A 15,366-nucleotide genomic window follows, 5' to 3' on the forward strand; every position below is an offset into this window, starting at 1 on the left:
TCATCTCCTGTTAACCCACCTTCCTGCCTGCACCTCGTCATTAGGGAAACGTCCATATGCACATAAAAGTGGGAAGGAACGCCATGGATGCCAAGAGCACCACCACCCGAAATCAACAACCCTCCGTATTGAGCCTTATGTGTCGTGTCTACAGTAGTACATGCATACGTATGTCATTTTTGCGAGGCCTTTTGAAAATCAGTTCTGTCCTTGACACGTCACCGCTAAAAGCTCGGGCCAGCCCTTTTCTCGGCCCGCATGGGCTCCTTTCCAAGGTACGATGTCCCCCACACAGCCCACAACAGAAACACGTCACAGCCAGGACTCTGACTCCCTTCCAGCACCGAGACCTGCGCATACCTGCCCGGAAGCCCAGCGCTCCTTTATTCACTATCCTGTATTGTTTTCCGTTGTTGCCATGACCCTGTGCCATCTTTCCAAGTAAGAGAGTTGATTCCTTGTGGAGAGGGCCCATGTCGTGTGGTCTTCCTACAACCGTTCCTGCCCCCGGGAGTGCTGTATACACACAAGCTATTTCACGAACTGATCAGTTCCGGCTCATAGTCAATTTCTTCTTTTTTGACAAGAGCGTCAACATTTGTCACATATTCTGACGGTGCTTCTCAGAAATCACGTGTAATTGAATCATGAAATGAAAACCCTTAAACTCCAACAGCCTGCTAGGAAACCCAACAGTATTAATTTATTTTTAATGTTTATTTTTGAGAGAGAAAGAGAGAGAGAGAAAGAGAGAGAGAGTATGAGCAGGGAAGGGGCAGAGAGAGAGGGAGAGAGAATCCAAAGCAGGCTCACACTGTCAACACAAAGCCCGATGTGGGGCTCGAACCCACAAACTGCGAGATCATGACCTGAGCAGTGACATTCAACCCAGGAACCCCAAATAAACCCAACAATAAAATCCAAAACTCCACATTAACAAATACACTAAAATCTCATTTAAAAGAAAATACGTATATATACACGGGGCGCCTGGGTGGCTCAGTTAGTTAAGCGCCGGACTCTTGATTTCAGCTCACATCATGATCTCATGGTTCATGAGATCGACCCCCACATCAGGTTCCACACCAACAGCACAGAGCCTGCTTGGGATTCTCTCTTTCTCTGCCCTCCACCCCCATTCACACATGCTCTCACATGCTTTCTCTCTCTCTCAAAATAAATAAATAAAATTTTAAAAATATATATGTAAAACAGATCATGCATTATTAAGTCAGTATGTACAAATATTGAAAATCATGCAAGCTAAAACAGTATTTAAAAGTTAAAAAGTTTTAAGAATAAATAAATAGGGGGGCCCGGGTGGTTCAGTCATTTAAGCATCCAACTTCTGATCTCGCGGTTCGTGGGTCAGAACATTGGGTTCTGAGCTGGCAGCTCAGAGTCCGCTTCAGATCCTTTGTCTGCCTCTCTCTCTGCCCCTCCTCTGCTCTCAAAAATAAACATACATACACACATAAAAATAACCAATAAATAAAAGTAAAAAAGTTGTTCCTTTGTGGTTACTTACTGCCTGATTAAGAATACTAAAAAGAGGGACAAGTTTTTAAAAAACAATGATAGTTTATCCAACATATATTTACTGAACACTTACTGTTGCTCAAGTCAGTACTCCCCAATAAAAAATATAATGCAAGCCATATAAGTGATTTTAAAATATGACATATTTTTAGAATTTTTTAGACATTAAAAAATTTTTTCCAGCAGCCCCGGTAAAAATAAAAGAGAGAGAGAGAGAGAAAGGAGATGAAATTAATTTGAAGACTGTATCTTGGGGCGCCTGGGTGGCTTAGTCAGTTAAGCGTCCGACTTTCGCTTAGGTCATGATCTCGCGGTTCGTGGGTTCGAGCCTCGCGTCGGGCTCTGTGCTGACTGCCAGCTCAGAGCCTGGAGCCTGTTTCAGTCTGTGACTCCCTCTCTCTCTGACCCTCCCCTGCTCATGCTGTCTCTCTCTCTCTCCTAGAAATAAATAAAACACTTTAAAAAAAAAAAAAAAAAAAGAAGACTGTATCTTATTCAACTCAATATATCCAAATATTATCATTTCCACATATGCCACTGGCCACGCTGCAAGTGCTTAGTAGGGAAGTGTGGCTAACGGCTGGCACGTTGGACCTGCAGTTCTCCTTATTTTCTGAATTTTTTTTACTGTTTATTTATTTTTGAGAGAGACAGAGAAAGACAGAGCATAGCAGGGGAGGGGAAGGGAGAGAGGGAGATACAGAATCTGAAGCAGTCTCCAGATTCTGAGCTGTCAGCACAGAGCCCGACGCAGGGCTCGAACTCACAAACCGCGAGATCATGACCTGAGCAGAAGTTGGATGCTTAAGAGACTGAGCCACTCAGGCGCCCCTCTCCTCACTGTTTCAAGGCACTGAGGAGGCAACAATGAATAAAAGAAGCAAACAAATATATAACAAATTGAGTGATGCCATATTTGCACATAATGACAAAATGCACATAACCAGAACTTCACAGTCACTATGAAGTCTCTCCATGGACCCCAGGTTAGGAACCCATCATCTAGAGCTTCTTATTTCTTCTTCTTCTTTTTTTAATGTTTATTTATTTTTGAGAAAAAGAGACAGAGTGCGAACGGGGAAGGGGCACAGAGAGAGGGAGACACCGAATCTGAAGCAAGCTCCAGGCTGTAAGCTGTCAGCACAGAATCTGACATGGGGCTCGAACTCACAAACCGTGAGATCATGACCTGAGCCGAAGTAGGACGCTTAACCGACTGAGCCCCACAGGCGCCCCTTTCTAATTTTTTTTCTTATTTCTTAAAAAATTAATTTAACCAACACTTCAAAGGTATTATCTTTTTTTTTTTTTTTCCAAAAGACCACTACCTAAGGAATGTTTTCCACTTACAGCAACCTGTTACCATCTAGGACAATTCATGTAAAAAAACAAAACAAAAACAAAACAAAAAAAAGCTGTTATCAGAAAAAGAATACAGTGTACAAAAGAGAAAGAGAAAGTCGGCAATCACAAACTACAATTGGAGAGAGTTATTTATAATTATCATTGTAGTACAGGAGTCTGGAATTTAAAAGTTTGCAGGATCAGTGATTGCCACACACTATCTTACCTGGATTTCCAGAAAATTCCTTTTCATCACCACTATTATAGCTTAAAAATTTTACTGTAAATCTCTGTGTCATGATCCCTAGAAATAAAACACAATAAAAATATAATGTGCACCATTTTACTAGGAAATTATCCCCAAAGAGTCATTTTTCTTTATCTTATCATTACATTTTGATGTGCAAAAAAAAGTCTTGTTTATTAAATCACAATTACAAATAAGAAACAAGTCCGTATTAGTTTTGCACATAATAATTATGAGAATCTTAAAAAAAAAAGTTTTAAACTGAAAACCTTCTCACTGTCGTTAACAAATTTACCTTTCTGGTGGGCATTAATTTCTGCCCTAATAATTTTGACATTTATTTCACTGATTGTATTATTATTCCATCTGAAAATATAATGTTCTTCCACATTCACTTTTCTGGGGGCCAGTCCATTACTTAAAAGTGTTTCTGCAAAGAGAAAATACTGTCATATGTTAACGACCCTCCCTGAGCTCAAGTCTCTTCTTGGTCCCACCAAGTCAGCACGGCCACCCCCTCTTCAGCATCACAGTATCTGTCTTTTCCTTCCATTTCTGTACCCCCAGCACGCGGCTCAGAGTTCAGTACAGGGACGTGATCACTAGAATGCTTGTCAAAAATGAAAGACTAACAGAAGTCAGCTCCTCAGGAACAGAGCTGTCTAGCTCACTACTATATTGTAGGTATTTGCTAAGATCTGATGAATAAATTTGAGAATTTTTTTTTTTTAATTTTATTTATTTATTTCTAGGAGAGAGAGAGAGACAGCGTGAGCAGGGGAGGGTCAGAGATAGAGGGAGTCACAGACTGAAACAGGCTCCAGGCTCTGAGCTGGCAGTCAGCACAGAGCCCGACGCGGGGCTCGAACCCACGAACCGCGAGATCATGACCCAAGCGAAAGTCGGACGCTTAACCGACTAAGCCACCCAGGCGCCCCATAAATTTGAGAATTTTACAACATATTGCAGAGAAACACAAACATCCTTAACAACAAAAGTCCTGATAATATTAGCCAAACTCTGAATAAGCTGCATCAAAACCGCAAAGTTTAATTATCAAAAAAAAAAAAAAAAAGATGAAACTTAACAGAAGACCATGGGGGAAGGGAAGGGGGAAAAAATAGTTACAAACTGAGAGGGAGGCAAACCATAAGAGACTCTTAAATACAGAGAACAAACAGAGAGTGGATGGAGGGAGAGCAGGGAGGAGGGGAAAGTAGGTGATGGGCATGGAGGAGGCACCTGTTGCGATGAGCACTGGGTGTTGTACGTTAGCGATGAATCATGGGGATCTACCCCTGAAGCCAAGAGCACACTGCACACACTGTATGTTAGCTACCCTGACAATGAAGTATATTTAAAACAAAATAAAAAGAAAAGAAGAGAAAGGCTAAGGCAAGAAAGAAAGAAAGAAAGAAAGAAAGAAAGAAAGAAAGAAAGAAAGAAAGAAAGAAAGAAAGAAAGAAGAAAGAGAAAGAAAGGAAGGAAGGAAAGAGGGGCGCCTGGCTGGCTCAGTCAGTAGGATCATTTCACTCTTGGCCCCTGGGTTATGAGTTCGAGCCCCATGTTGGATGTGGAGATTACTTAAAAATTTAAAAATCTTTCAAGAAATTTTTTTAACAGAGGGGGCATCTGGGTGGTTCAGTTGGTAAAGCATCTGACTCTTGGTTTTGGCTCAGGTCATGATCTCTCAGGCATGAAATCGAGCCCCACGTCAGGCTGAGCAAGGAATGCAGAGCCTACTCGGGATTCTCTCTCCCTCTCTCTCTGCCCCTCCCTGACTTGTGCTTGCTCTTTCTCTCTCTAAATAAGTAAATAAATAAATAAACAAACAGACTTAAAAAGAAAAAGGAAGAGAGAACAAGAATCATAAATGCTGGTTCCCTGAAAAACATTCCAGAAAAGGTCCACAGACCCTGAAAGCTGGCAGGGACCCTTAGCCGACATAACTCAGGACTGTGGGGAAGGGCTCAGGGCACAGAAAACTGCTCTGAAGCAAAGAAAGAGGGAACAGGGAACAACATGTGGAACAGACAAAATTCGAATTGCTGTGAACCCCCTTAAATTCTTAGTAAAAATGTATTTACTCTAGGGTGATATACTATTTACAGGAAATGACACACGTATTTTTGCAGAGGTGATATAAAAGTGTGACATGAAAGTACCTGTACCGGTGATGAATTTGTCTGGGTCGGTTGCTTCCTCATAGATCACTTTTGGTGTAACAATGCCTGAAAAGACACAGAAGGTAAGGTCCCTGGACTACACGCCCACCACGATCGCATTTCCTTCCTGAAGGGCGAGCTTAGCCAGCAAGCACGGAACTGCGCCTGACCCGTGTGCCAGCTTCAAAACCTCTCCCACTCCCCGCGTGCCACCAAAGGGGATGCCACTGTTCTTGGCATCTAGTAGGAACGGAGGAGGAGAGTCCAAAGTCAGTGATGATAATCCCGAGGGCTACCCTCCCGTAGGAACGAAGAGGCAGCCCGCAGCCAGGGGGAAGGTAACACGGTGTGCTCGCTTTAGAAGCGGTTTGGTGCTTCCTCAGAAAGTTAAATTACCACGTGCCTCGGCAACGCCACTGCCAGGTATAACGCCAGAAGACATGCAAGCATGTGCTCACACACACATTTGCACACAAGTGTTCAGAGCAGCACTACCACAGTCGCCAAAAGCTGGAAACCCAAATGCCTATCAAAGGATGGATGGATAACCCATGTAGCACATATATCCACACGATGGAATGTTACCCAGGGAGTTCGGTCCCTGCCACAGTGTGGCTGACCCTTGAAAACGTGATGTTGAGTGAAAGAAGCCGGTCTTTTGGACATAAAAGTCCACATAGTGTAGGATTCCTTTGATAGGGGAATTCCAGAATGAGCAAATCCATAAAGATGGAGAGTAATTAATGGTTGCTATGGGGCAGGGCACGGGGAGAAAGAAGAGGCTGTTAGTGGGTACGGGGGCTCCTTTAGGAAGAGGAAAGTGTTCTAGAAATAGCCAGAGGTGATGGCAGCATAGCACTGTGTATGTACTAAATGCCACTGAACTGTACATTTTACAATGGTTAATTTTAGGGGCACCTGGGTGGCTCAGTCGGTTAAGCATCTGACTGAGTGGTTCATGAGATCAAGCCCCACACTAGGCTCTGCACAGTGCGGAGACTGCTTGGGATTCTCTCTCTTCCTCTCTCTCTCTACACAAATAAACAAAAATAAGCATTTAAAATGGTTAATTTTATGTTGTCCATTTTGCCTCAATTTTTATTTTTTTTTTAATGTTTATTTACTTTTGAGAGAGAGTCAGAGAGACAAAGCACAAGTCGGGGAAGGGAAGAGAAAGAGGGAGACACAGAATCTGAAGCAGGCTCCAAGCTGTGAGCTGTCAGAGCCGCAGACACTCAACCGACTGAGCCACCCAGGCGCCCCTTACCTCAACTTTTAAAGAGGAACTAAAATGCAATGTGCGGTCCTAAGGACTGGACTTTTTCTGAAGGAAACGCTTTCTTCAACTGTAAGTTGAAATATTTTAAGTTGATCCAATAGGAGAGTTTTATGCTCTCATGCAGTTTCTGTCGACACTCGGGTCTGTGTTCTTTTTTCAAACCAATGGAACATACCTCCTAGCACACCATTCTTTATCTTCACATTGACAAGATCTTCTTGCTCTTGGTATACTTCCAAGTCAGTGGTGCACCGCACATCAAAATTCTGAAGGAACGCCACCGGCGCGTGCTGCAGGCAGTGCCCAGCCAGGGAGCCCTGAGGGACAGGGAGAATCCGACAGGGCTGTGACCTCTCTTCAAACCATAAAATACAGACTAGCGTCTGGTGCAAGTGTTCTAGTTAATGTGCTACACAAAGTCTGGAAGCTTTGTCACAATAAGTATTATTTAATAAAAACAAAGAAAATTCCCCACCCCGCTCCACTTACTTTGCAGAAACATGATTACATTCAACTTCATTTTCTCTCCCTTATGACAACCAGATTTTTGCTAAAACTGTAAAACTGGATTCCTTAAACGGTGAAGAGAGACAGTTTAGATTCCGGTGTTTTCTTTCCACAAATACTTTTTTCCTCATGATTTTGGGCTTAAAAAAATAAAGATTTGGGGCACCTGGGTGGTTCAGTCAGTTGAACATCCAACTTCAGCTCAGGTCATAATCTCACAGTTCATGAGTTCAAGCCTCACATCGGGCTCTGTGCTGACGGCTCAGAGCCTGGAGCTGCTTCAGATTCTGTGTCTCCCTCTCTCTCTGACCCTCCCCTGCTTGTACTCTGTCTCTGTCTCTCTCTCTCTCAAAAATAAAATGTTTTTTTAAATAAATTAAAAAATAAAGATTTTACATACAACTCTATATAACCTTGAGATACTTTTTAAATCTCTACAATATTATATTAAATTATATACTTATAGCTTACTAGAAATTGGCCGTTAAACTAACAGAAGTGCAGAATGGTAGTTATTTCCATGGAAATTTATAGAATTTGTTTTGGTTGGTAAGTTCACTCTGAGATTTAGCAAAGACACTGGTTAATTTAAGAGGGGCTATTAAAAAATAAAACCCACAGGGGCGCCTGGGTGGCTTAGTCGGTTAAGCGTCCGACTTTCGCTTAGGTCATGATCTCGCGGTTCGTGGGTTCGAGCCCCGCGTCGGGCTCTGTGCTGACTGCCAGCTCAGAGCCTGGAGCCTGTTTCAGTCTGTGACTCCCTCTCTCTCTGACCCTCCCCTGCTCCGCTGTCTCTCTCTCTCTCTCTCCTATAAANAAAAAAAAAAAAAAAAAAAAAAAAAATAAAACCCACAGACCATAAAGAGTTGAGTACCTGGAAAATCCACAGGAGAAAAATAAATAACTTAGGATAAGATTTTTCACAGCAGTATAAGTTAAATTAACAACAGGAAGGGGAAATTTGTGAAAGGCCTTCACATATTAAAATTGAAATCAGTACCTGTGGGATGGTAAAGTAGGCCTTGTCCACAGTCATGATTGCATCTCCTTGCTTGTAACCGAAGTCTGAGAAGTCCCTCAGATCAGTATGCAGATACACTTCCATGGAAGCATGTGGCCTAGGGCACCTGCAAATCAATGAGGGTTATCACTACTCCTTTGGGCCGGTATCTGCTAAAAACAAGTCTTCTTGTATTTTTTTTTTTACTTTTTTAATTATAAAAACATTTGTACTAAAAGCCAAAAAGCTGTACACTGGAAAGTGGTTAGTGGTTAATTTTATGCTCCATGAATTTTACTTCAATAATAATAATAATAAAGCTATAAATTTTCAACACGACAGGAAGGTGCAAGAAAGAAACTAAGCCCATGAGCCCACCGCCCGTTCGTTCCCCAAACCCAGGTAATCGCTATTCACTGCTGGTGGTAACTGACCAATCTCTTTTGGGTGAGGCCCAGTTCTTTCAAAGACTTAACACAAACTTGCTAAGGGACACGGAGGACCGCCTCTCCGCTGAGGGCCTCGGGCAAGCCCGCGGGGGCCCCGACACGCACACGGAGCCATGGTAGAAGTAGCCCAGGAAGGGCGAGTTGGCCAGCGACGACTGCACACACAGCAACGGGAACCAGCCCGGGGCCCCCGGCGCCCTCTGCGCGGAGCACAGCTGGTCAAACGGGGGGTTGACGTCGCCTCCAAACACTCCGGTGAAACAGGCCTCTCTGAACAGTCCTGTGACATCCGGCGAGCATTCCTTGGAGGGAAATGTGAAGGAGCGGTGAGCAGACAGAAGCTTCTAGGGTGCCCACCACCAGCTCTCAGGGGGCGGGGGGAGCAGGACACCACCGAGGAAGCGTGAAACGACACGGTCCCCATACAGGCTACCAGTCTCTGTGCTCACAGAAAGTAAAATCCTGCTAGAATTTCTTTCATCAGCTCCTACGAGCCTCCAAGTCAGGAACTTCAGACCTTCTAGGGAACCACACCCTTGCTGGGGACACAGATGTGCCCATAAAAAAAAAAAAAACCAGTATGAGGAAAAGAAAATATGGAAGAGACTCCAAGTGGGGAATAAAACAGAGTAAACTTCCCTTTTTAATTGTCATCACCATCCAAACCCTTAGCCCAGAGAAACCTAAAGACATTTTGAGTTAGGGCAAACAGTCCATATTCTCTAAGAAATCTTAAGGCTGTCGCTGTATTATAACACGACCCAATTAATGTCACCACTTCAGTCCTGCATTCAGTTATTCATCCATATTCTTCCTCGTTTCACACAGACTCAGAGGGCTAAAAGTTGAATATGTCCCAAATCCTTGGTTCCCTGACATCACTGACCCAGATACCAAACCCTGCCAGGGGCTGCTGCTATATATATGGACACCGTATATGACAAGCACGAAAGAAGTCAGAAACAGGGCACAGTACTGCAGTCCAGCAGAATGAGAAAGAGAATATCATACGTTTCTATTGATACTGACAGATGACGTGCTCTATTTTTTTTAAATTTTTTAAATGTTTATTTACTTTGGAAAGAGAGAGACAACGTGAGCAGGGGAGGGGCAGAGAAAAAGGGAGACACAGAATCTGAAGCAGTCTTCAGGCTCTGAGCCATCAGCACAGAGCCTGACACGGGGCTCGAACCCACAAACTATAAGATCATAACCTGAGCTGAAGTCGGATGGTCAACCCACTGAGCCACCCAGGAGCCCCTGACGTGCTTGCTCTATTCTTAAATTAAATGTAATTGTTATTATAAGTACAATTGTTGCTATGAGAGTTACAATATAAATAAAGGTCCTAAACTTTCCTTTTCTGTTTTGCAAAACCAACCATGGCACAACTGCACTCATCCAAACATAGGAGTGACTGGGATCACAGTAAATATGTCTCTTTTGCACCTCTCAGTCCTCTTCAATCTCAAAGAAGGATTAAAATATGTATTTGAGGGGCACCTTGGTGGCTCAGTCAGTTAAGTATCTGACTCTTGATATTGACTCAGGTCATAATCTCATGGTTTGTGAGTTCAAGCCCCATGTTGGGCTCTGCACTGACAGCATGGAGCCTGCTTGGGATTCTCTCCCCCGACCCTCTCTCCCCCTCTCTCAAAATAGATTTAAAAAAACTTTGAAAATATATATATATGCACTTGACCTGGATCAGGCAACATTTTCTTAGATATGACACTAAAAGCACAAACAACAAAAGAAAAATTGACTAATGAGATTTTAGCAAATTAAAAAAAAACTTTTGGGCTTCAAATGTCACCAACAAGCAAGCAGACAACCTATACAATGGGTGATGTTTGTCACAAAGCATATACCTGATTTGGACCAGTATCCAGAGGTATAATGAACTCATATAGTTAGGCAACAAAAAGAAAATCCAGTTGAAAAGTGGGCAAAGGAGGGGGAAAAACTGAGAGCTTTCTCCGTAAGGTCAGGAACACGAGAGGGATGTCCACTCTCACCACTGTTATTCAACATAGTGTTGGAAGTCTCAGCCTCAGCAATCAGACAACACAAAGAAATAAAAGGCATCCAAATCGGTGAGGAGGAGGTCAAACTTTCACTCCTCACAGATGACATGATACTCTATATGGAAAAACCCACCAAAAAACTACTAGAACTGATCCATGAATTCAGCAAAGTCACAGGATATAAAGTCAATACACAGAAATCGGCTGCATTCCTATACAATAATGAAGCAACAGAAAAAGAAATCAAGGAATTGACCCCATTTACAATTGCACCAAGAACCATAAAATACCTAGGAATAAACCTACCCAAAGAGGTGAAAAATCTATACCCTGAAAACTATAGAAAGCTTATGAAAGAAATTGAAGAAGACACCAAAAAATGGAAAACTATTCCATGCTCTTGGATCGGAAGAACGAATATTGTTAAAATGTCAATATCACCCAAAGCAATCTACGTTTTCAACACAATCCCTATCAAAATAACACCAGCATTCTTCACAGAGCTAGAACAATCCTAAAATTTGTATGGAAGCAGAAAAAACCCCAAATAGCAAAGCGATCCTGAAAAAGAAAACCAAAGCTGGAGGCACCACACTCCCGGACGACAAGCTGTATGACACAGCTGTAATCATCAGGACAGTATGGCACTGGCACAAAAACAGACACTTGGACCAATGGAACAGAACAGAGAACCCAGAAATGGCCCCACAAACGTATGGCCAACTAATCTTTGACCAAGCAGGAGAGAACATTCAATGGAATAAAGACAGTCTCTTCAGCAAATGGTGCTGGGAAAACTGGACAGCGACATGCAGAATAATGAACCTGGGCCACTTTCTTACACCACATACAACAACAAACTCAAAAGGGATGAAATACCTAAATGTAACACAGGAAGCCACCAAAATCCTAGAGGAGAAAGCAGGTAAAAACTTCTTTGTCCTATGACGCAACAATTACACTACTAGGTTTTTATCCAAGGGATACAGGTGTGCTGATTTGAAGGGGCACACGTACCCCAATGTTTATAGCAGCGCTGTCAACAACAGCTAAAGTATGGAAAGAGCCCAAATGTCCATCGACAGAAGAAGGAATAAAGAAGATGTGGTATACAAACACACACACACACACAATGGAGTATTACTCAGCAATCAAAAAGAATGAAATCTTGCCATTTGCAACTGTGTGGATGAAACTAGAGGATACAATGCTAAGCAAAATTAGTCGGAGAAAGACAAATATATGAATTCACTCATATGGAATTTAAGATACAAAACAGATGAACACAGGAGAAGGGAAGAAATAATATAAAGACAGGGAGGGGTACAAAACATAAGAGACCCTTAAATCTAGAGAACAGAGGGTTGCTGGAGGAGTTGTGGGGGGGGATGGGCTAAATGGGTGAGGGGCATTAAGGAATCTATTCTTGAAATCATTGTTGCACCATATGCTAACTAACTTGGATATAAATTTAAAAATCAATCAATTAATTAATTTTTTAAATGGGCAAATGATCTAAATCAACATTTCTTCAAAGATATGTAAATGGCCAATAGGCACACGAAAGGATGTTCAACATCGTTTGCCACTACAGAAATACAGATCAAAGTCACGATGAGATACCACTCCAAACCCACTAGGATGGCTATAATCAAAAAGATTATTGGAACAGACGGAAAGCCTGCAAGGCTTCTGCACTGCTGACGCGAATGTAACAACCGTGCAGCCGCTTTGGGAAAACAGTTCCTCAAAGAGCAACCCCACCCCTAGGGAACATATACAAGAGAAATGGAAACACGCATCCAAACCAAAACTTGCACACACATGTTCACAGAAGCCTTATTCGTAACAGCCAAAAGTGGAAGCAATCCAAGCATCCATCGACTGATGAAAGGATTGGCAACATGTGGTCTGTCCATGCAACGGAATGTGACTTGACCATAAAAAGGGACAGAAACACTGACACCTGCCACAAGGCGGATGACCCTTGGAAACAACATGCTGGGAGGAAGAAGCTAGACACAGAAAGCCACGTGTGAGAGGGATCTGTTTACATGCAGTGCCCAGGACAGGCCAGTCCAGAGCCAGACGGCGGGTGGAGACGGGCCTGGGGATGGGCAGAGGCCGGGGAACGGGAGAGGTCGAGGGGGGCACAAGACTTCCGGTCAGGGTGATGGAAACGTTCTCAAGGTAGATTGCAGTGGGGGTGGTGCACCTCTACAGGTTTACCCAAAGAAATCACTGGAAGAATGTATTTTCCTTCCTTTTTATCTTTTTGTGAAGACTTCTCAATACCAATACTGGAAGTAAAACCATCCTCAATATAATCATCTCAATCATGACTGTCTCCAAAGAGATAACATTTTTTCTTCCATAAATAAGACTGACTGGGCTAGATAAGAAAATACTCAATTTGAAAACAATCTGCGGGGCACTCGGGTGACTCAGGCAGTTAACCATCAGACTCTTGATTTCAGCTCAGGTCGTGATCTCACAGTTTGTGGGTTCAAGACCCACATCGGGCTCCATACTGACAGCACAGAGCTTGACTGGGATTCTCTCTCTCTGCGCCTCCCCTGCTTGTGCTCTGTCTCTCTTTCTCTCTCTCTCTCAAAATAAATAAACTTTAAAAATGAGTTAAAATAAAAAAAAAAAAAAAAACTATCTACAACACAAAACTCAACTTTAGATTTCAAAGCCCATCCGTGAGAAGCTGTGCTGGGAGCTGTTGTGAGTCTCCACATGCCATTTGGTACCATAACTTCTGCACCTGTAATCGAGAAGAGCGTACCTGGTCACAGCAGCAGCGAATGTCACAGGCCCCAGCGGTCAAATTACAAGGACAAGGACCCAGGGGTTGATACACTTGGTTCGGAATGACAGTCACATTCTCTGGAAAGTACAAATGACAGAAAAGTCCAGCTGTGAAACACTCTGGCAAAGCGTTGGCACGTTTTCGACACTCAAAAGAAAGCAGAATCATTGTTTTACAAATCACTATGACCAAATATTACACGTTAAGGAACCCCTGAGCTACGCAAAACCCTAGCTGAGGCCTGTATCTACTACTCCGTCAAAAACCCAAATATAGGAAGTATGCTAGTTATACTAAACTGAAGTCACGCTTGATCCTAAAGATAATCATGACTAAAATATACAAGTTAGGATAAAGGTAATGCACTGACTTTATTTTTCAATACACTGAACAATCCTTTTCATAACACAGACTGACATTAACCACTGACCCCTTCAAATTCATTACCCCTTCCAGCAGAGGAAACTGAAGCCGTGAGGACATTTCAGAGACCTTATCTGGGGGCCCATTTAGCCACAAGATTATGTCCAATCATGCTACCTGCTCAACCTCAAGTCCTATCGCACTGCAGACCCAACTCTTTATATCCGGATTCTAGTTTAAGTGCGGAAGTGTGGGGGAAATTAATAATTTTTACATAGATTGGAAAAGGAATATGTCACATTACATTTCAACCTCCTAACTCAGAATCCAGACAGGAATATTTCCAGTTGCCCTGCGATAATTTATTGGATAAAGTTTAGCTTTGAATTTTACGTTTGTCCTAGGATTTGGTACATGTTGAAAAACTACATAGCGATCACTTATAACAGTTAACTTCAATGACATGACAGTTGAAGCATCTCAAAAACAACTAATTATACAGTCTATGCTAGAATATAGTAGAACCCCACTGTGTCAATGGTCTCAGGAATAAGGAGGTCTGAGTAACATAGTCTGTTACTCAGGCAAGAGTCTGGCCATCAGTATAATCAAACCTGTGGAATATAAACAAGGCATTTTGGAATAGGGTTTTACTATGCGAGATATAGATAGATATCTGCGTATCTACCTATATGTCTCCTATGCCGTTTGCGAGCGTGACTGTTACTAGGCATATACCACGTACCTCCCATCTGTCCTTCTGTCCTTGTTCTCATTCTGCTCTCTGTCTGACTGGGTGCAAAATTTTTCATACCTTCATGGGGTCAGAGCGGACATCTCATAACTACCAATACACGAAGAGTCTAAGTTTGGCTATTTGTACAAAAGCGTTCTGATATATTACCTAATCGTAGCGAAGCATATTTCTTAAAACGGTCACCACGTTGAATGGTACAGCTATCCCTCCCGTGGTGTTCTGTAGCACCCACCAGAGATTATTTTTTAGTTTGTTTTAAATTTTAAGCATTTAGAGAATGTTCTCTTTTTTTCCCCAAAAACAAAACTTTAAACCTTTAAATTGCTCACAGATTCACATGTTCAAAACACTCAAGAGGGGGCACCTGGATGGCTCAGGTGCTTGAGAGTCTGACTTTGGCTGATCTCACGGTTCACGGGTTCAAGCCCCACATGAGGCTCTGTGCTGACAGCTCGGAGTCTGGTGCCTGTTTTGGATTCTGTGTCTCTCTCTCTCTCTGCCCCTCCCCAGCTTGTGCTCTCTCTCTGTCTCAAAATTAAATAAACTTAAAAAAAGTTTTAATTAAAAAGCCTCAAGAGGATCTTTAAAAAGGTACACAGTGAAGTCCTCCGAGCCCGCCCCTCCTGGTCCCACACCACTTGCCAAAATGGCCCCACACGGTTAGCTTCTCAGATAGCCTTCCAGAACTTCTGTATGCAAATATATAGCCTTACTCCATGCTAAGGACCCATGTGCAGCTGCTTTTTGCACTTGGTAATATATCTTAGAGATGTTTCCACCAAGCCCACTGAAGGCAGAGTGGCCCACTGGACGTCCCCATCTGAACATATCTAATCCTCCTCAACTTCTGAAATCACAAGGAGGACTACAGTGA

At 42.7% G+C, this 15,366-nt stretch overlaps 1 protein-coding gene across 2 annotated transcripts in view; it reads right to left on the reverse strand.

Annotated features, from left to right (window-relative positions):
- The window catches only part of TCTN2 (tectonic family member 2), a 29,427-nt gene that overhangs the window by 10,575 nt on the left and 3,486 nt on the right, over positions 1-15,366 (reverse strand). For both annotated transcript variants that reach the window (XM_039239663.1, XM_039239596.1), the window contains exons 5-11: positions 13,349-13,449; positions 8,636-8,832; positions 8,082-8,208; positions 6,750-6,891; positions 5,296-5,361; positions 3,426-3,560; positions 3,110-3,187 (exon numbers count right to left, since the gene is read on the reverse strand). In XM_039239663.1, coding sequence (XP_039095594.1) covers positions 3,110-3,187; positions 3,426-3,560; positions 5,296-5,361; positions 6,750-6,891; positions 8,082-8,208; positions 8,636-8,832; positions 13,349-13,449 — 846 coding nt within the window. The remainder of the gene's footprint in view (positions 1-3,109; positions 3,188-3,425; positions 3,561-5,295; positions 5,362-6,749; positions 6,892-8,081; positions 8,209-8,635; positions 8,833-13,348; positions 13,450-15,366) is intronic.

The sequence above is a fragment of the Hyaena hyaena genome, unplaced genomic scaffold (genome assembly GCF_003009895.1).
Source record: "Hyaena hyaena isolate Hyena2069 unplaced genomic scaffold, ASM300989v1 scaffold_0, whole genome shotgun sequence".
Classification (NCBI taxonomy): domain Eukaryota; kingdom Metazoa; phylum Chordata; class Mammalia; order Carnivora; family Hyaenidae; genus Hyaena; species Hyaena hyaena.